We start from the raw sequence: 21,307 nt of genomic DNA on the forward strand, positions 1-21,307 counted from the left end.
ACTTGAGTTGACCTCAACTGTGTGTTTGTAAGTTGTTTGTTTTTAAATCTTTATGTGTTCTCTCTCGAATGCAGGTAATCGATGGCCGATGGTAAAGTTGATAAATACTGTCGGTGCAGACAGCTCGGTCATGTGCTCATCGTATACACCTTGTAGAGTTTGAGGCAAACCAGTGTTGCAATGGTGGATCCATACCTGCCATCCATGATGCTCAAATACACTAGGCCTTTAAACCCTTTATACACCACTTCACTGTCAGCCATTTGTTTTGAAGCAGGTTAACAAAAGCCCACAACTCCGGCATGTGTGATCAGGCAATAAGCTCTTACATGGCAAAGGTCTCCTCTCCTTTCGCAACACTTGCCAGCATGTCTCTCCGCTGGCTGTGCTTCTCACGGTCAACGTAGATCACTGTACAGTACAAGATATGGGAAGATAACGGAACAATGGACGGTGTCCTGAAGTGCTGTGCTCGCCTTGACGTGTTTGTCGTGTTCTAAGCTGGAGTTTCTCGAGTGAATGTATTGGAGCTGAAACGCCACCTTTGCTGAAGTTGAAGTGGGCCGAATGGCCAGGCGGTGGTTTGGGGAGGGACAGGGGCGTTTCTGTTTCCTCCGTGGACAGCCCAAGTAGGCTGTACTCCACAAACAGCTGCTGGTTACTGGAATCGGCAGCTGATCCTTCAGGAAGGAGGTGAAAGGAAAGAACTTCAACCCGGATGTAGTCGGCAGGCTGCATGCAGAGACGTGGAAACTCACCGTCAGTCCAGTGATTATCAGGAACATTAAGCTCTACTATTGGACACTCATAATTTAAATGTATGGGCCCACAATGTAATGTCCATCATCAATACCACTAATTAATCGGCTGAAAAATCAAATTGCTCTCTTACTGGCGTGACGTCGGTGGTGAGATGTGTCAAAACCTCATCACTATCTGTTGCCAGAGACTCGCTGTCATCCGTCTGTTTTTCTTCCCCTTTTTCACTCTCTGCTTCCAACTCCTCTGACACTAAGAGATATGAATGTATCAAATGAGACCACACAATATGAACTCTTTCCATATTAACAAACATCGACATGAACTTTCACTTTGAATAAATTGGCTTTCAGCTGCATATTAAGTTTAGCTTTATTTCATATTCATAAATGTATACGCAATGACATTGATCTATTTGGCCGAAGCCGAGCGAAGCGAGGTCGAGTTTGTTTATTCCTAATACGTGAAACATCCTGCAAACTATGCCACCAGAAAACAGACTTTTTGGAATGCCTTCAAGCAGTGGCGGAGAAAACGAATTTAAAGATGAAAAAGTGAAGGTGGAACAACAAGGTGAGGCAAGAAAATTTCCTGGTCCGTGAACCGCCCTGTACAGCCCATGGCTGCAGAAAACAGATGATTTTATTTTTGGGGGGATTGCTGGCCGCATTTTACATCCAATCGTGTTACTGTATGAAGGTTTTACCATTGTACACGTTTTTATGCCTCCGCTGACGGAGTCGCCGGTGGCATGTTTTCGGGTTGTCCATTTGTCCGTGCCTACGTCCATCCACGCTAATTTTCTGTTTCTCTGGAAACGCTTATCCGATCGACACAATGTTCACCACAGGTGCGACCACTCATGTAGAATATTTTTATAATAATTATGAGATAGGTCACGTGGTGTGGAAGCCATAGTGCATTGAATGAAAATCTTTTTTTAAAAATAATTATTTCTCCTAAACCGCTTCATCAATCGAAGTGAAGCGTCACAATTATGATCTATTAGTCATGGTTCATGGGGAATATCTGTTTTAAATTTAAACTCGATCGGAAGCATTGTCTGGGAGCCAGAATTATTTTATACTTTGAATCTGGGTTCAGGGATTTAAATCAAACCTGGTGAAAGTATGTATCATGATGTAATAATGTGGGTGGCGGCATATCTGGCAACGTCGATGTGTGCCCTTCTAGTTTTATTCAGGCAACTTGGTTGTGGAATGACTTTGAAGGCCATAAAATACAAGTCTTTCCTTCATGTTGGGAAAGGAGTCGAGTCCTTCATGTCGTTCGCACAAGGACCTCGACGATCATTCCCCAACATGGTCAAGTATGGTTGTGGAAGCCTATTACTAGTAAATATTGAAATAACCAGTATTTAAATCCAAGCTAATTTGACACCATGAATGAAAGATTATCAAAACTACTATAACTACTTCGACAATTATTCCCACCTTGTGGGGTCAGCCAGGGAGAGTTTTCGGCCCAAGTCTTTCACCAGCCACCTGGCCAGGCCTGACATTCGATTAAAGGTGATTTGGGCAGCAATTTAAATTTTGTTCACAGTGCCATAGATAACTTGCAGACTTCATAAAAGATGCAACTTTAAAATCTACCAACCACAAATACTGGCAGGACCATCTTCCGTGTACCGTCCATCCACTGGACGGTTTGCTTTGTGATGCAACGTCCCCACATGCGAAATCCCAACCCAACAGTTGATAAGCAGGTCCGAAACAAAACCCTGACGGCACAGCTCAAAGGTAAGTGTGCACACCTTCAAGTTATCCTGCCAGCCCTCTAGGTACACCAAAGTTTGTGCATGATCGTAATCTTACAGGTCATAACTTTTTCACAAACATAATTTGGTACACATCGCGATGGTGGTTCGTTAGGCCAAGCAACATCAAAAGGAAGAAAGATAAGTTTCCTTAACACCACCTCACGTGCCGACACAGAATGCACCGGAATTCCCAGAAAGATTAGTGCATCTACCTTCGCTCAACTCATCCGTGGTCTCCATGGTCAGAGCTTCACCACTCGACAACAACGAGACCTCATCGCACGCTCCTTCGTTTTTCATTTTAGTGTCTGCAACGGTATTTTTCAGCTGCCCCTCCATTTCCAAGTCCATCTCAGACTCAACATAAACTGTGGACGTATGTTTCCTCGGATCCTGGTCCTGTGAGGTTTGATCCTGGGATAAGAAAGTAAATAAAACGGAGAAATAAATAAAGTTTGTCGTTGCCCGCTTGGGACTGCACACTTGAAATACTCATGACCCTATTCAACATGTTATAGTTGGAAAAGAAAGATGGATGTTTCATTTTAAGTCGATTGATAATCAGAGTACTTACTCAAACATTATACTGTACTTATAAATTAATGTCACAACATCAAAGGATAGGTTTTTTTTTTTCATTGGAACAAGTGTACCCTGTGGAGGAATGACAGGTTCAAGAAGGTACCTAATAGAAAGAGAGGGGAGAATAATGCACGAGTCACATTTGCTCTACGGCTAGGATACGGCGGCCGTACCCCCCTGAATTGACAGAAACGAGCGGCGGCCGCAGAGTTTCGGAGGTGGCCTCAGGGTGGCCCTACGCCGTATGGCTATCTTTCACAGGCCGTAGGGATCTCCGTGGAATTAAAGCGTGGAGTTATAACTTTTTTCATTTCTTGGTTGGCCGTAGCAATTTGACAAGCCGTAGCCATGACGTAGATGTGTTCCACGTTGACCGTACGTAGGCATACGGTGGGCTTGCGTTATTCGTGCGGCTGCTGTAGGTTCTTATCAATGAAAAATGAATTTTGCCAACCCCCAAAAAATTACGGCAGCCGCACTATTTCCACGTTAGCCATAAGGCCCCCCTGTGGTCGCCTTGCTGGCACCTTGAGGCTACCTTGCGTCTCCCTTGAAAATTCTATGGCCGCCGCAGGGACGCCCTAAGGTCACCGTGCGACATCAAATCAAAGACCGTACGGCACCCCCACGTTTTCGGTCTCCACAATTTCTAAATACGCCGTGCGGCTTCCCGAAAAATAAAAACATATGTGACTGCAACATTGTGTGACCGTGGAAATACTGCGGCCGCCCTATAATTACTAGTGGCCGTAGATTTTTTAGACCCTACGGCCGCCGAGCCAAATGTGACTGAAGCATAAAGCAGGACAGCAAAAAAGAGCGGATGTAAGAAAAGGAAACTGAATGCCGCTCTATACGTGAAGACGATGGCACTATACCGTGAGCACAGACTCGAACTGCTGTGATGGAGGAATGATGAGGAGGTGGGACGCTGTGGTGTCGGGCTCAGTCGATGGGGAACGAGGTGCAGGTCGTGACGATGGGATTGGAGACATCGGAGCCTGAAATACATCCATGATGACAAAAAAAACCGATTTGGGCTACACGAGGACATTGTAGTGGCGTAGCTTTGTATCTACTCCAAGTGCAGAGCTCACCTCGTTCTCACACATTTCCTACTATGCCCATACTCCACCCCTTCACATGACATGTGCCAAGAAGACGAGACGGTGCCAAGAATCCGCACACCAGACTGGTCCATCTTTAAAACGAGTTGATTTCTTTACCATTTTACATACTATATATGTACGTATACATATAACCCCCTCCCAAAAAATAGATTACAGACACTCAAAATGTGAAGATCAGGAAGACAAAGCCTCACTTGTGGAGAGTTTGCAAAAGTCACCGACTTGCGTGGGGACGCGATGGGGACACTGGAAATCTTTTCTAAACGCTCCTTCTTTGGGCTGGACAGCACCTTGAGACAAGGTCGTGTGACGTGTCATTTTAACGAGCATTGTAGAAAGGACGGATTAAAACTTGTAAAATATTTCCAAATACCGTGCGTAGTTCTCAACGCAAGGTGAGACAACAAAATGCAACGTTTTACCCGTGATAAAGGAGTGGGAGGCTCTGGAGCAAGTGGAGCCTTATCCAGTGGGGGTGTTAACGTTCGGGTTCGAATGGGTGGTCGATACGGTTCGGTCCAGCACAGAGTCGCCTCCAGCGAGCCGGTTAACCGGCTGGATGAATTGTGCAGCTCAAACCAGCCTGGCATACGATTCACAACAAAAATGTACAAACAAACCATTTTTCCACTTTTCACAGGGCAATATGATGACAGGCAAGTAAAGAACGTAAGATTTATAGATGAATGTAAAAGTAACCGTCAGGTCTTCTTGACTTTACAACAAGAACACGAGGTCCACACCCACCCATTATGTCCTTTCCATGAGCCAAAGGAAGCAAAGGTATTTCAGCCTTTCCAAGATAGCTCGCAGCATCGCAACCGGTGCCACGTTCAGTCAGCTCATCGTCATCGTCATCAAATATGTACACATCCAAAGTGTGCCGGCGGAGGTAGGAGTCCAGGCTCGGAGAGACGCATATGGGATACGTAGTGCGTGCATTGAAAAGCGGTGATTTTCCAGGTGGCGAGACGGCTGTATCACGATCCGGAAAGTCGTAAAACCGGTGCACAGCATAGGCGCGTGGAGGGGCCGTCCCGGGGGATAAATCAGAGCAGCGGAGCAGTGTGATGACAAGCTCATTGCGAGAAGAACTATCATCTGTTGGGAGTTCAGATTGGGTAGCTGCTGATGTCTGTAGGATGCAAAACAAGCAGGATGCCTTTAAACAAGTTTACTTTAAACAAGTTTAATTTAAACAAGTGCTGAAAATGAATATGCTGAAAACACTAATAAGAGTGAAGCAAACACAATTGAGGTGAGAGCTTCGACTGTGCCATTCCCTCCAACCAACACACACCTCGTCTCTTGGGCTGGACAGGTGCCCGAGGGCTCTTTGTTGTTGATGGAACTGCATCAGGACTTGTTCCATTGGGAACCGGAGGCCGAACCAGTATTCGAGGGTTGCAAATGCAGGAACAGACTCATCTGTGCCTGCAAACCAAACGGCAAATGGGATTCGCATCAAAAATTGTTATCCAACATTATTAACCACAGATGGCAAACAATATGGCTGTTATTATAACCATATTCAGGCGCAGTTCGATCACTAGGTTTAACAGGAGCCTCCATGGTTACGACACGAGCTCTGTATCAAATGTCATTGGATTTTTAATCAGTGATGACAATGCTTTAGTTAAGGGATGGCGTAGTCACAGCTCTGGACTGTGATATCATTGCACTGTATACACCTTATCATGGCCCAATGTGCAGGTGGATGCGTAGCATTGGAGTTAAATGCTTTATCTGAGCAAATCGATTATATTTTGAGAGTTTAGGATCGAGTGTTTGTACTCTAATAAAGAGCACGAGTGGTGGTCTCTCACCCGCAAGTGTGGCAACACCAGAAATCCGGCCATGGTGTTGAATTGCCTCGTTGAAACGCAATGTTCCATGGGCGACAGTGTGCCAACGGGCACCCTCGGCGGTGTGCAGCTCCAAGGTGACCGCTCGGCACTGTAGGTAATCCAGGAAGGCCTCGACAGGCTGCACAGAGAAGCGAGCAGTAAAACGGAAGGCTGGGTTCGGACCAGGCATCACAGTCGTAGCCTGCAGTTCAAAGTCGTAGAAAGCGTAGGTACAGAATAGCAAGGATCCCGGCAATTTTAACGCATGGGCCCCCTCATCTGTGAGGGTCACACGCTCGAGGTGTATTTCAAAAAGATTCTCCCCTCGTGATAGGTATGCCGTAGGGTCGATATCATCATCATCATCATCATCATCATCAAGGCCACTGGTGGATGCTCCGGAGACACGTGTTTTGCCAGGCCGGACTCCGTAAGCCACATCTTTGATCTGAGCTGGATGAAAAGACATGTATATCATTTTTGTGTCCACACTGTATTCCGTCCGTTACAAGCAACTTTGTATTGGGCAATCAGTGGCTTTACATGGCCATTGTTTGTTGGCAAGTCATAAAGAACAACTTGTGAGCTGCTGTATCAAATTGGGCCCGCTGTTAGGCCCTTGTACGGTACTCGTACCTTCGAGTTTCCGTATGCGGAGAGTACGTCCATCCAGCAACCGTGCATATTCTTGAAATTGTCCTTTGTGCTCCCGCTGAACATCCTCGATTTGTCGGCTCAAAGACTCGACCTCCACCTGTGAAAATCGTTATTCAGGGAACATATCCTGATTACAACAAAATGGAGGTAAGAAGAGGAAATATAAAGAGGTCATTCTGTCCACTGTGATCACAGTTTCATTGTATGACAACATTGTCTCCACAAGAGATCAAACCATCACAACCAAACCATGGAAGACTGTAACCATCTTGATAAGATATTGATGGTTCCCAGAGGGGGGGGCATGAAGTCTTTAGTCCTGGTGTTTGTCTGTCCATGTTGTACCACTTTTTGAAGAATAATTTAATTATTTAATGATTTAAATTTCAAATGTTTAATTTTTTCCCCATTTTCTATTAATATATTTTTTTCCAATTTTCAAATTTTTCCCATTTATTTAATTTACCGATTATTTCATTATTTGTTTTTGTTTTTTTCAATTTTTTTATTATTAAAACTTTAAATAAATTATTGAATTTTAAATTATTTGATTTATTTATTATTTCATTTTGATTGTTTTTTTTTTCCAAATTTCAATTATTTGATTTTTCTGTTATTTAATTTTAATAATTGTGAGGCAGAATTTGAAGTGCTACCAATTGGCTAATACTAGCAGAGTGCCCACCCAACGGGCGATCTTGTTTGAAGAATACATGTTCTTCTGACGCGTACATTTACTTGGGCGGTGTATTGGCAACTGACAGCTCTGTATAGGCAATAATAATATTAATAATAATAATAATAATAATAATAATAATAACCCAGGGTACATGCATGAAGCAAAAACATACTGTGCTTATGATTCAAAACACCTCACCTGTACATGAAAACATGGTGAGATAAATACAGGACTGTAAATGGTGGAGACATGTAATACCCTCCCCCACCTGGAGCAGCGCTACGCAATACACATCTACATAGAGAATTTGCATCCCTTCCCACCCCCCCCCCCCCCACCAAGACCACTGGCAAAGATAAAAACACCCCTATACATTAATTGTGGTTGTGCTGATCCTATGTATCAAGTCTGGATTTAATCAGCCCTGAACTGTAGGAAGAGTAGCACAACAAGCAATACATCCATTCAATTGGGACCATACTCTGGACTAGTGTTTCTCAAGGTGGGGTGTGGCAATATTTTGGTGGGGCATGAGGATTCAAAACTCTTTTCAAGATCAAAGGAACCATGATGTGGCTTTCTGAGGAGAGCGAAAAGAAATACCCAAACTCGACTACTTTGGCAAGGGAAAGTATTGATAAATTTCCCATCATTTTATTTAGTCGAATGTGAATTTAGTGTTGTTACCGATTTGCTGCAAGCGAAGAGAAATCGACTGGAAATCACGAAACGTGGTGATTCAAGGCTGAAACTGGCAAAATTGGTTCCTCGAATCAAACAAATCTGCAGCCAGTGTCAAGGGCAGGGCTCCCATTGAAGTGAGTAGCAATTGAATAAAATTTGCAATAAAGTTTTAATGAAGCCTTTTGAATACATATGTAGTATATATATACTGTAGTGTCTCCAATCATGGTGGGGCGTACGATTTTTTTGGAAAATCAAAGTGGGGCGTGGAACAAAAAAGGTTGAGAAACACTGCTCTGGACAGAGCGTTGGTGCTGCCTTAGCAGTCTCCTTGGCTATTGGGTACAATCCTGGACAGGTCACCACTCCGACACAGGATACCAGCGAGCTAGCACTCATTTTGCCGACCTCAGAAGGATGACAAGCAGAGTCAACCCCACCTGGTATTAATTCAACAGCGAAGCAGGATTTGAACTCAGGACCCTGGGGATCCCAAGCCCACCACCCCTAACCATTAAGCCAACAACAGGTATGGGAAACACCCAATAGAAATTAAAGATGTGAGCGTCTCAATCACAATGTACAATGAAGTGAACCAGCTTGAAAACAAAGGATCTTTATAACATGCCATTGTCGTCACGCTCCTTCCATATACTTTGATATTTCTTCGTTTATCATTCTATATATAGTTCGCAAAGTAAGCCTGGTGTTGGCTTAGTGGTTAGGGTGGCGGCTTGGGATCCAAGGGTCCTGAGTTCAAGCCCCGTTGGCTGCTGAAATGAGTGCCAGTGTACTGGTCCCGGTGTATGCCCCGGTTAGAATAGGTGTACCATATCCCTGTGTGTCGTAAGAGGCGACCAGGGTTGGCGTCAGGAAGGGCATCCGGCCATAAAACATTGCCTCAAGAAAAAAAAGCCAAACCCCTGCATAGCAGGGAAAAATGGCTGTAAAAACGGTCATTTATATAGTTCGCAAAGTGTCTCTGTGTGTTCCTTCAGTGGCGCTACAAGTCCTGCTTCCTCTTCCATCCATAAGAATGGGATGTTATTTACGAGCGCTGGGAAAACCCTTTATGGTGGTGAACAATTCATGACTCAATGAGAAGCTCACCTCTCAGCGAGTTGACAAGTTCATCTCAGAGTGAGTTTGATTTGTTGAATTTTTTTTTAAAAGATCACTGCTTGATTTCACCTAATGAGTTCAAAATTTCACAATCAAGAGATAAAGTCCTGCCAATTCTTTATCAACATGCCAAATATATTATAAGGATGAATACCGGCTTATGATTTAATGAATGTGCTGCATTTCACCTCCGAGTTTTATTAGTTGACTTAGAAAGAAGGAACTGTTCATCATTTACGATCAAAATGTGAAGTTTGAATCATCAAATTGAAATTTCATCAATACGGAAAACTGTATGTACAACTTCTCATTTGAAGAGGGGGAAAGACATTTTAAAACAATCATCATAGCTGAAAACCGTTCATAAAAAGTTGGTTTTCTTGAGAGAGGCTGGAGGTCCAAGAGTCACAAAGAATGGGATCTGGATAAGAACCATGCAGAAGTACATGTTGTGGACAAACAAACAGACACACAAACACCAGTCTGTGAATTATAGAAAGGATTACGAGTTGTGGCCTCGATGAGATGAACGAGTTGTTGCAATTGTTTAACTTAAATTTATCTTCCTGGAAGGCAAATCCGACCAAAGGCAATCTCAGTGCATTCCAAAAAGTCTGCAACAAGTGCGTGTCCACTCTCAGGAGAGCCAGAAAACATCTGTCCAACCTCAAGAATGAATTTTCACACTTCTCTCCCTCCTTTAAAACCTGATGGCACCTCCTTAAGTCTGTCTCTGGTGCATGCTCCCCTTCCATTTCTTCTCTCTCTTCAAATGGCACAACAGCCGACTCCGTTCGTTTGAAGGCTAAATGTCTCAATTTTGTGTTTGCTTCTAAATCCTGTGTCCCCAACCCCTCACTCTTGGTACCAACCCATCCTTGGCTATCAACTGATCCTGGACTATGTGTCTTTTGCACCTGAGAAGGTGGAGAAGGTTCTTCAAACCTTGACTCTGAGTCTGCTACTGAACTGGACAGCATCAGCTCACGTGTCCTAAAAATCTCCTCTGCTGCTCTTGCGCATCCTCTCTCTGCCCTTTTCACCCTGCCATTTGCACGAGGTCATCTTCCATCTACTTTGAAATCTGCCAACATCACTGCACTGCGTAAAACATAGGGGCAATACCCCTGGGCACTCAACTGGTAGCAGCTGGATAAGATAGACTGTAGGCATGGATGACCCACTAAATATGTAATGGAGAAGAAAGTAAATACCGAAGGATTTTTCTTTTAATGCTGTGAACAAACTTTGGTACATCACGGGTGATGAAGGCTGTGGTCAAGTTTCATCGAAATTGTGTGTGTCGTTTCAGAGAAGAAAGCAAATACATATTTTGGGGGGCAACCCCCCATTAAACCTCTTCGACCCCAATTTTTTGAATGTCGTGAACAAACTTTAGTATATCACGGGTGATGAAGGTGGTGGTCAAGTTTCATCGGAATTATGTGTGTAGATTCGGAGAAGAAAGAAAATACCTCTTTTGAGGGGGAACCCCATGTAGACCCCCTTAGACCTCAATTTTTTTATGGTGTGACAAGCTTTGCTACATCACGAGTGATGAAGGTTGTGGTCAAGTTTCATCGAAATTGTGTGTGTAGTTTTGGAGAAAAAAAATACATTTTTGAGGGGAAACCCCAATTACACCTCCTTGGACCCCGATTTTTCTAAGGTCATGAACAACCTGGTACATCATGGGTGACGAATGTTGTGGTCAAGTTTCATCAGAATTGTGTGTGTAGTTTTTGAGAAGAAAGGAAATAACCCCCACAAAAAACCTCCTTTGGGCCCAAATATGTTAATGCCATGAGCAAACTTTGATACATGCACGGTGCTGAACGTTGTGGTGAAGATTCATCGAAATTGTAAGTGTATTTTCAGAGAAGTTGCAAATTTTGGAGGGACGGACAACGCACCATCCCGTAAGCTCCGTGAAACTACTTCCAGGTGAACTAAAAAAGGGCAAAATCTGATCCCCTCAACTGCAAACCTATCAGCTTATTTCCAATCATCAGCAACATCATGAAATCCATCATTGCAGTTGATATGAAATCCTTTCTTTTCTCCAACGACCTCATCTCAGATCACCAATTTGGATTCAGACCTGGTCACTCCACCTTGGACATGCTGCTTCTACTCACCCAAGAATGGATGGAAGCCCTCAATGTCAAACATGAAATCAGGTCTGTCTCTCTGGACATATCTCATGCTTTTGATACAGTATGGCATCCTCAAGCCTGGTGTTGTCTTAGTGGCGAAGGTGGCTGGCTGAGAATCCGAGGGTCCTAAGTTTGAGCCCCGTTGACTGCTGAGTTAAGACCAGGTTGGGTTGACTCTGCCTGTCATCCTTCCGAGGTCAGCAAAATGAGTGCCAGCATGCTGGTATCCTGTGTCGGAGTGGTGACCCGTCCAGGATTGTGCCCAATAGCCAAGGAGACTGCTTAGGCAGCACCAACACTCTGCATAGAGTATGCTCCCAATGGATGGATGGCATCCTTCCTTCTTTTCCAAACTCTGCCTATGGCATCCAAGGCCAACTCTACATTTGGCTTTCTGACTCTACTCTCATCGCCAACGTGTGGCACTCAACCGTATCCTTTCATCTGCTCTCCCTGTGAAGGATGGAGTGCCCCAAAGCAGTGTTCTCGGCCCAGTCCTATTCCTGATCTTCATCAATGATCTATCTGACTCGAGAAAATCTTCTTTATCTATTTGCTAAGGACTCCACTCTCTTCCATGACGTCTCATCCTTCAGACAGGCAGGCTGCAGCCTCTTTCCTGTCTTCTGACCTTGGAAAAAAATTAATCTCACACTGGTCAAACACTTAGAATGTGTTTTTCAATCATGACAAATCTCACTATCTCTCTCAAAAAGGACCATCTGGCAAACCCTCTGATAAAACTTTCTTAACAATCCTCTTTTGGAAGTTCAGTCATTCAAACTCCTGTGTCTCACCATCAGCCATGATCTTTTTTGGGAAAACCACATTTCAAAGTTGGCTTCCAAAGCCAGACGACGAGGCATCCTCCATCGTACAAAGCCCTTCCTTGGCACACCTGAACTCCTATCCACCTCCAAGTCTTTCATCCACATCTTCATAGAGTACTGCTTTCCCCTCTGGGCTGGCTTGACGCTGTGGAAACCAAGGCCTTCAAGATCAATGGAATCTCCTGTACTGAAGCTGAGTCTGTTGGCTTATCACTTCCCATCGCAAACATGTCTGAGGGCTCTACGTCTCTGTCTTCTACCGCCTCCTTTCTGGTCTTGCACCTTCTGCTTTCTTACCGTGCTTTGTCCCCCCTCCCCCCCGGTTTCTGGAGGACTGATGACACAGTTTGTCATTCTTCCCTCCAGGTTTTCAAGCAGCTGTTCACCACCATCTCGGATTGTCCCCAATCCCTCTGTATCCAACTTATCCACCCCATATATACGCGTTTTGCATTCTGTTTTTGTCTGTTACATCCTGAACTGTTCAGTGTACTAGCTTTTCCACAAGCCTCGACTATGTATACAAATAAAATGCATCACATGAGAATTAAAAGCGGAATTGGTGGAAACGTTGGTTGGCTACTTGGAGGAGCACGTATCTTACTAATGGGAATGTTGAAGCAAACCACACCTGATAGTCCTTGTTAATACGATGTTGTACGAACAGCAAGCTGCGTGTTTTCTCCAACTCCTGCAGTATCTCAGCATGTACAGCCTGCTGCTCCATTTCGGTCAATTTATTTGGACCTCTGCTCGAGTCCGCCACAGGAATCAAAGTTTCATTCTCCGTACGGGTCTGCAACATGTTGTGCGGGTGGTGAAACATTCATCAACGTCAACACGTGGAGCTGTAGTTTTTCTTAATGATTGAAAGCCTTTTCAAAAGCTCCATTTCCTACACATTTTGACTTTGGTTTTTCCAGATTTTCCAGGTTCTCCAAAGGAAATTCTGGTACTTATTGTCAAGCAAACAAGTTTTTAACTTTTGACCAGACTCAGTAGCATAATGGTTAGTGTCCGCTCTGAGTCTGGGTGATCAGTATTTCGAACCCCGACCGATTCACTCCAAAGACTTTTAAAATGGTACGTGCTGCTTCGTTTCTTGACGCTCAGCATTTAAGAGGATAGAGCATGGACAAACGGCCATAGATAGCTTAGTAATAATAGCACAGGCTTTGTTGGGGCCTAAAGGTTGAATGGCTTTGATGGGTCTCCTGCATTGAAGTTTCTTATAAGGACCCTTTCATTCAAACCAACCTCGTTGTACTGTGAAACAAACTACGTATACATTTACTTACAATGTTGCTATAAAGTTCCAGGACATTAAAATGTCCCAAAGAACAAGGGAAAGAAGGCGAATACATACAGTTGGAAATAATTACCCAGAGTCTCAGGAAGGTGTCTGTAAGCCTAAACATCTAGAGACATGTGGGAGGATGAGCAGTGGACGGTGATACCAAACATGCAAAACTCAGTGATGACAAAACATTCGAGCAGTGCAGGTACAGCAAAGCATTTAACTCAACAACAGTAGATCTCGAGAACAGGAAACTTACTTGAGTGAAAAGGTTTGCTTTTTCTTGCAGCTCTTCCAACTCTTGCTTTTGTTGTGAGAACTTTAGTTGCAGCTGCTGCAGCTCTTGCTGTGATCGCTCATTTGATTCTGTTCAAACCAGAAAGTTGGTGGGGAAAGAGGTTTCGATGAAGAAAGGATAGAAATATGTTATGTGGGGGATGGGGAGGGAGGTGGCTGTCAGACCGGAGGTTCCCTGGTCCGAGTTCTGTATATTGGTAGACATGTGAATCCTGCACAAATACAGTGCAGTGTTTCCTCCACCCCTGCACCATGCGTGCTAGTGACCTCGCTCCACGTGGAGAGTGTCCAGGAGGCGGTTCTTCTCAGCCAGGTCGGAGCGCATGGTCGCCTCGAGCTGGGTAAGCTGCAGTTTTAGTTGCCGTTCGTTCTCCCGCCACGACTGTTCCCGTCCTGAATCAAACACACTGCCAGCCGTGGAAGAGAAAGGTTAGCTCTCCTTGAGGGCAAAGGCTTTAACAGTCAACTTAGTATGGACCCTATTGGCCTGTATTCTAAGGCCGCAATGAAGTATCACTTTCTCTCACAATATAACCCTTCCACTGCACTCCAACGCAAAATCTGATAAGTAGCTCATGGTGGCTCCTTAACAATCACCTGACCTGTATAGACAAGTATCCATCCCACTCCTAGTTAGTCTTGAGGCCAATTCTTTATCTTCTTGGTTTCATTTATGACCTTTTTGTTTCAATGGGAAATTATCTTTACGTTTTTGCAGATGACTCAGCATTGTGTCCAACAGCCCTCATCCATCCAGTGATTTTGTGGCAGTTTATTAGTTTGTATGCAGCACAAGGCTGCGGGGTAGCATCAATAGCCGAGGGCATGGCTGTGCCCCTAATGCAGTGCTCTCTGCTAGTTAGGGCAGGAATTTGGAATTTGTTCATGGTGCAGACGATAGCTCGCCCACTCTTTGCAAAGGACACCATGGGATCTTTAACGTCCACCAACTCATGCTGGCAGATGGGACACCCGTTTGACATCCACTGGAGGGACGGCACACACATTGATGACTCACCCTGCCTGTGCAACACCAGGATGACAGTTTATAGCTGGGTCGGGATTAAAACCCAGGCTAGGCAGCTTAGAGGCAAGTGTGCGTACCTCTAGGCTATCATGTCAGCCCTTTGTGACAGTGTCTGTGCCCCTCACAGCAGACCTTGAAAAGATCAATAACTCATCCAATACCTGTAACACGAGTTTTGATCCAGGTAAATCATCCTAACAGTTTATCTTTGCAATCTCCTCAAACAAACACACTGATATAGTTCTGTGATTAACAGTCCACGCAACTTAGAGCCTCACCATCAACCATGACCTATCTTGGGTCGTCTACCCGATCTCTAAGCTGATTGTTAAAGTCAGAGCAGCACACTGGGCATCCTGCACCAAGCAAAGTCCTTCTTTCATGCTGTAGAAATCCTCATGGATTTAAGGCATTTCTTTAAAGTAAAGCAGGTAGTGAGTGGTATTTTAGTCCCATACTCATACTGTCTTCCAGTCTTTCTTTCTCTCCTTTCAGCGATTCAACCAAACCTCCCCAACTCAACCACAATCAATGCGTTCATCCAGAAACCCCCTCCTTGTCAAACTTTCAAAGTCCAGGCTTCTTGCTTACCTGCAGTCTCTTGTTCCTCTGTTCCCACCTATAGAATCACTTTCTTATGTCTGTCCAATCATGTTCCCCCCTCCACTGTTTCATCGTTGCTGCTCACCATCTTCTCAGGTCGCATTGATCTTCTGTTTTTTTTTTATTCCTGCTAACATCCGACCACAGCCCGTCTTTTCTTAAAGGTCATGTTTGTACGTCTGTTGACCACTTACTTGTCCCCTCATATCCTTTCAAGTCCGGATTTATTTGCTCCATGGCTCTGATGGACCCGATAAAGTCAAAAGGAAGAGGGAACTGTAATGTCGTGGCAGAGGTGCGAGCAGGCAGACACGAGCCAGAGGATAGCACAAAATGACCGTTTTTACAGCCATTTTTCCCTGCTGTGCAGGGGTTTGGCTTTTTCTTGAGGCAATGTTTTATGGCCGGATGCCCTTCCTGACGCCAACCCTGGTCGCCTCTTACGACACACAGGGATATGGTACACCTATTCTAACCGGGGCATACACCGGGACCAGTACACTGGCACTCATTTCGCCGACCTCGGAAGGATGACAGGCTGAGTCAACCCCCTGGTGTTAATTCAGCAGCCAACGGGGCTTGAACTCAGGACCCTTGGATCCCAAGCCGCCACCCTAACCACAAAGCCAACACCAGGCTTGGAGGATAGCACAACCCCGCTTTATTGCCTCGATCGAGAGGGTGGGCGTATGATGCCCGTAACTCCGCTTTATTACGCACTCGATGCACTCTACAGGCACACGTCCCACAGGACACTGCTAATGACAGCACATGCTGCTCCTGACGCTTCTGGTGCTACAAGTCCCTAGTGGGCGAGATGTGACATATGAAGCCACAACCACGTGACCACGACCAAACGTGACTCGGGGCTCCACCCATACACGACAGGAACACTAACCAACAACACTAACTGACAACACTAACTGCCGAGCGGGACAGACAATGCTGCCTAGTAATCCGCATACAACTTCCTGTGGTGGAACCCAATCTCCTCACCTTCTATGGTAGATGATTACTAGCATTTGTCCTTTTTGAGCTCGCCTGTTCGAAGAACAGAGAGCTATAGCGAAAACCCCCGGCGTGAGCGTGAAAATGTTAATTTTTTGTATTACGGAAAAAACTCCTCGACGGATTTCGACGAAACTTGGTGGGGGGGTTTTGTATGGTCCAAGGATCATGCCATTAGATTTTGGTCTTGGTCCCCCACCCCAAAAAAAATTGTTCGAGAATTTTTTCTGCATTTCTGCATGTTTTAAGTGATTTCCAAACCCCACCCCCCAAAAAAAATTTTTCGAGAAAAAAAAAATTTTTTTTTTTGCATTTATACATGTTTTAAGTGATTTCCAACCCCCACCCCCCTAAAAATAATTGTTAGAGAAAAAAAAACTTTTTTTTGCATTTCTACATGTTTTAAGTGATTTCCAACCTCCACCCCCCCCCAAAAAAAATTGAGAAACCGAGTACCGAGTGCTCCCCCTCTAGTTTCCTTTCAAATGTTTTTATCTACCACACTATTTTTTTTCGATATATATATATATATATATATATATATATATATATATATATATATATATATATATATATATATATATATTGTTGCGGTCTTCGCGCCCGCCGGCGTGCGACGGCCACGTAACTCGAATCGCGGCACGTCGCCCACCGGACGGACAATCCAGTCGTGACCCTCTCGGACTAACGCCGGGAACCAGTCACGGGTGGACCTTTCGGTCTCACCGCGATCGAGCCAATCAGCCCCCGCGTGGGATAGGGTTGCTCGCCAAATTCGAACTACCTAAGTACCCACGCGGAGGGTAGACCGGGCGATCGCACCTCGCCGCAGGTCGACTTCGGACACGGGCCACTTAAGCGACCCGTTCCGTACTATCAGAATAACCGAGCGGTGTTATCGTCGACCTCGACGGTTCGATTAATTATCGGGCATATTCAGCCCACTACCAACCCTTTACGTGAAGCAAGATGGGGATTCAATGGAGGAAAAGACGAAGCGAAGCGGGAGAACAGTTCAACAATAAAGCACATTTATTCGCGACGAACGGAAAGCACACAAATACAATTCCACCAAATGCACACAAAAAAAGAAAACACAATTCCATTTACACAAAAAGCAAACATAAAAGTGAAAACACAGTGCAGAGCTAATACCGACTACCGAGCACACAGCAACACTTATACAATTCTACTTCACAGACGGCGCCGACAACACATACCCAAAACCAAGGAAAAGAAATCCCCCAAGAATGGGGTAGGCCTGAGGCCGAGACCGGGTCGGGCCTACCCGTCTGGTGATGAGACGCGGAGCGGCGATGGCCCCGCAACCCGCGGGCCTCGTGGACAGTGCCTGGCAGGGGGTGGGAACGGGGCCCCCTTGGTCGCACTATCTCAGCGCGGGGGGAAACAGGAGGGGGTTGCTGATGCTCGGGGTATAGAGGATCTTTATTATATGCGACGAGCGTCTCCACCTCGGCCAGGTCGCGCTGTCGGCCTCCTTCGGGTGCAGCTTCCTGCACGACGCGAGCACCCCCTCGTCTGGTGTCGCCGCCTTTTCACCGCTCCGTCCCCTCCGTTCCGACTCCAACGCACACGACGAGCAGCTCCACCGCCCGCGAAGTCTTGACCCTCTGCTTCCGACTCTCCTCTTCTTGACTCTCCGACCCGTTCTTGTTTGCTACTCTCTCTCCTTTTGCGACTCCGACTCTCGTTCTGCTGACTCTCCTCTTCTTGACTCTCCGACCCTCCTTTGCGACTCTCCGACCGACTCTGACCGACGAACACCGTCCTTTTATCCCCCCGTAACTTCGCCTTTGACCCCCTCCCTTTGACCTTTCACCTCGCTCCCCATTGGCCCGAGAAAAAGTGGGCGTGAAGGCTTTTGATCCACAAATTTGCATATATCGATCGTTCTGGGGCGGGGCCAATTCGCCCCTCGTTCACCGATTGGACGGCAAAAGTGGGCGTGTGTCGTTTTTGATCCGTTTTTGAAGCAGAAAATCCGTGGTTTTGTACACGCTGTTCAACGTGCGCCCTACACGAGTCCAGCATCGGTGCCCATGAGTGGCGCGAGATGACGGTGATGCGATGGTGGCGAGTTGTGACGGTAAAGGTCGTGGCGGTTGTGGTGAAGCGGTGGTTGTGGTCGGTGGTTGATGTTGTGGTTGTGATCATGGCGGTTGGTCCAAAATAAAGATAGTAAAAGAAAAACGGCTATCCTGAAGAGTCGCAGCACGTATAAATGACATGTATTCCCACTAGACAACGGGTTTGGGCCTAACTACACATGCACTTACCGAGATACCTCACCTAAGGGACCTGAATGGTGGTTTGCGAATCTGGTAACCACAACACTACCCCTTCCCTTTTTACAGACTCGTCCCGAGTCGTCAAATTTTCGTGTGCCATCATGTGTAGTTTTCCCCTAGTACATTTTACCTACGGATCCCTGAGTGCGACATTCATGGTATTCGTGTCCCCAAAATAAATAACCTGAGGGCTGCGTAACTACCTAAACAAACTCACTCACACGGACGACTTAAATAAAATTGCCGGCGCTAAGACAAACATGCCGGGGGCGCACTCATATTTACAGTACATCTTAACCTTAACTTACAAATTTTACACTAAACCATGGCCCAGGATCACTGAACTCTGCAAAAGAAAGCAGTTAGCAGGGAGCCAGGCTGCCCGCATGCAGTCTCTGGCTCAAACAATGCAGGTGACAGGGAACGTGGCTGGCTGCTCACACGCAGTCCAAGGCCTTCCCTTTTGAACTGAACGCAGTGAACCACAACGGTGCTTGGGCTGCACAACGCAGTCTCCGTGCCAGCTCAAGTGGCACACGCAATGAACACAACGAATGGATGCATGGACACAAACACGGTGCACGGGCTGCCACTGCAGGCCCGTGTTGTAGCTGCCAACAGGGCAGTTCTCGCAGCTTGCAAACTGTTGCCTTCTGATCCTGGCGCACATGGAAATGAACAGGGGGGGGCAAAGCAAAAATTGAACGGGGCTGGTGAACGTGGGCAGTGGGCATGGCATGGCAAAGGTGAGCAGGCAAACACAGCCCGCAGAAGAAGGCCGCTGCAGGCAAACACAGCCCGCAGAAGAAGACCGTTGCAGGCAAACACAGCTGGCAGATGAACTGGCCGGCACAGGCCTCGAAGAAAAACAGCCAGCAGATGAAGCTGGCCAGCTTTTGCCGTCAGTGGAAGTTGGTGGAGGGAGTGCGGTGGTGCTGGCCACTTGGAAGGCGGGCTCGGACCTACCTACCCGTCTCCCTCCCAACCTATCGCCTTTGCCTGTCACTGTACATACCCACTCCCTTAATTTGTCAAACCCCAATTTAGCCCCAACTTATTTTTTTGTTGTTTTTATTTTTACTTCCCCACTATAAATCGTCCCCTAACCCCCTTTATCGTCTTTGTTCGGCTAACCTATCCTGTCACCTGGCCTACTCCCAACCCCTACGTTCCCTTCCCGGAGGGGAATAAGGGAGAGCTAACGTCCTGTGTCGAGGCCCAACTCAAGCCTCAGAATGGCCTCCCCAGAGTTCGGCGATCTTAACACCAAGTGGGTCCAGCGGCCCACAACGACAGCGAGGGGATGGATGGTGCGGAGGGGTACATCTCCTAATCTACCCTAACCATTTAACTGTTAAACTACCCCGGGGCTTTCAACAAGCGCCTCTCGCTTAAACTATTGGTTCTAACAACCCAGATTCCCGTCGCCTGTGTTGGTGTCCTTACAATTTCGGGCCTCGCCCCCCAATTTTCTCTCCGTGCCCTCACACGGTCTCCTGGCTGGGACACGTGGCTCCCTTTGGCAGGCACGACCCTCTGCCGAATCTCCCGCTATGGCACCCCCGGGCACTACACTGCCTCCGAGCCTACCAGCTCCCTAACACCGGGGAGTGCCCCCCATGGCACCTCCCCTGAAACGCACACGTGGCAGGCCGGCCTCCCGGGCCCCTTTCCGAGGGTCACCCGTGCCCACAACACTGCCCACGCGGCTAATGGCGCCCCGGGCCCCCGCACCAAGCAGGCGCACCCGTGCCCACTACTCTATCCCGGCCCCCCATGGGCCCTTGGCCTACCGCGGCCGACTAGCCTGGTGCCCGGGGTACCCACTCAGCGATACTCACCTTTCGCAGCCACGCTCCCAAGCCCGTCAACAGGGCTCCTGCACCCCTCCAAATGGGTCTCGAGCCTACTTTCCCACCAACAACAAAACGACCTCCTTTTTTCAATTTAACTAACCCAGCTAACTCACTTTACTCTGACCCCGGGGGTCCCTTGGGCGGGAGTCACTCCTCCCCCCAATCACTCATCGCACCATGCATTCCCCATTCACTCCACACACACAGACCCGCTGGCCTCACTCACTCACCAAGTACTCACCTCACAACTCACCAACTCTTCAACACACACACCACTGAACTCTGCCATCCTTCTAACTACCTCCCCTAACTAACTCGTGCTCCCACGTCGTCCCTTACACTATAGCACGTTCCTTTTAACACTACGTAGCTAAGCTACGTCCCCTCTACACATCCACAAGTCTGTCCATGTCTTTGAATAATCCCATTTTATTTCTCAACCTGAAGCTCACTAAATCCCTCTACCTAATCCATTCCACAGACTCCATGAGGACTTACCCCTGCCCCATGAAGTCGGTCTAACTAAGCTAACCCTTCCCCCTAACTAGTTTCCATCCTGTGCCCAGGTAAGGGGGTCTTCCCTCCTTGCCCAGGAATCCTGTGCACCCGAAAGTGAGGCTTGTTTTCTTCTTTTTTTTTTTCATGCGCAGCACCTGCGCGGCAACTCAGAGCTCGCGCACT

At 46.6% G+C, this 21,307-nt stretch overlaps 1 protein-coding gene across 1 annotated transcript in view; it reads right to left on the bottom strand.

The window, feature by feature from the left end:
* Positions 1-21,307, bottom strand: part of LOC147011510 (protein fantom-like) — a 65,106-nt gene that overhangs the window by 1,867 nt on the left and 41,932 nt on the right. The window contains 14 exon segments of the mRNA XM_085858376.1: positions 330-411; positions 543-732; positions 893-1,011; positions 2,755-2,956; positions 4,003-4,125; positions 4,449-4,544; positions 4,677-4,837; positions 5,002-5,389; positions 5,555-5,688; positions 6,081-6,554; positions 6,738-6,855; positions 12,861-13,025; positions 13,786-13,892; positions 14,091-14,230. Coding sequence (XP_085714502.1) covers positions 330-411; positions 543-732; positions 893-1,011; positions 2,755-2,956; positions 4,003-4,125; positions 4,449-4,544; positions 4,677-4,837; positions 5,002-5,389; positions 5,555-5,688; positions 6,081-6,554; positions 6,738-6,855; positions 12,861-13,025; positions 13,786-13,892; positions 14,091-14,230 — 2,499 coding nt within the window.

Source organism: Eptatretus burgeri, chromosome 15 (genome assembly GCF_056783735.1).
Source record: "Eptatretus burgeri isolate ZD-2024b chromosome 15, Ebu_testis_v1, whole genome shotgun sequence".
Classification (NCBI taxonomy): domain Eukaryota; kingdom Metazoa; phylum Chordata; class Myxini; order Myxiniformes; family Myxinidae; genus Eptatretus; species Eptatretus burgeri.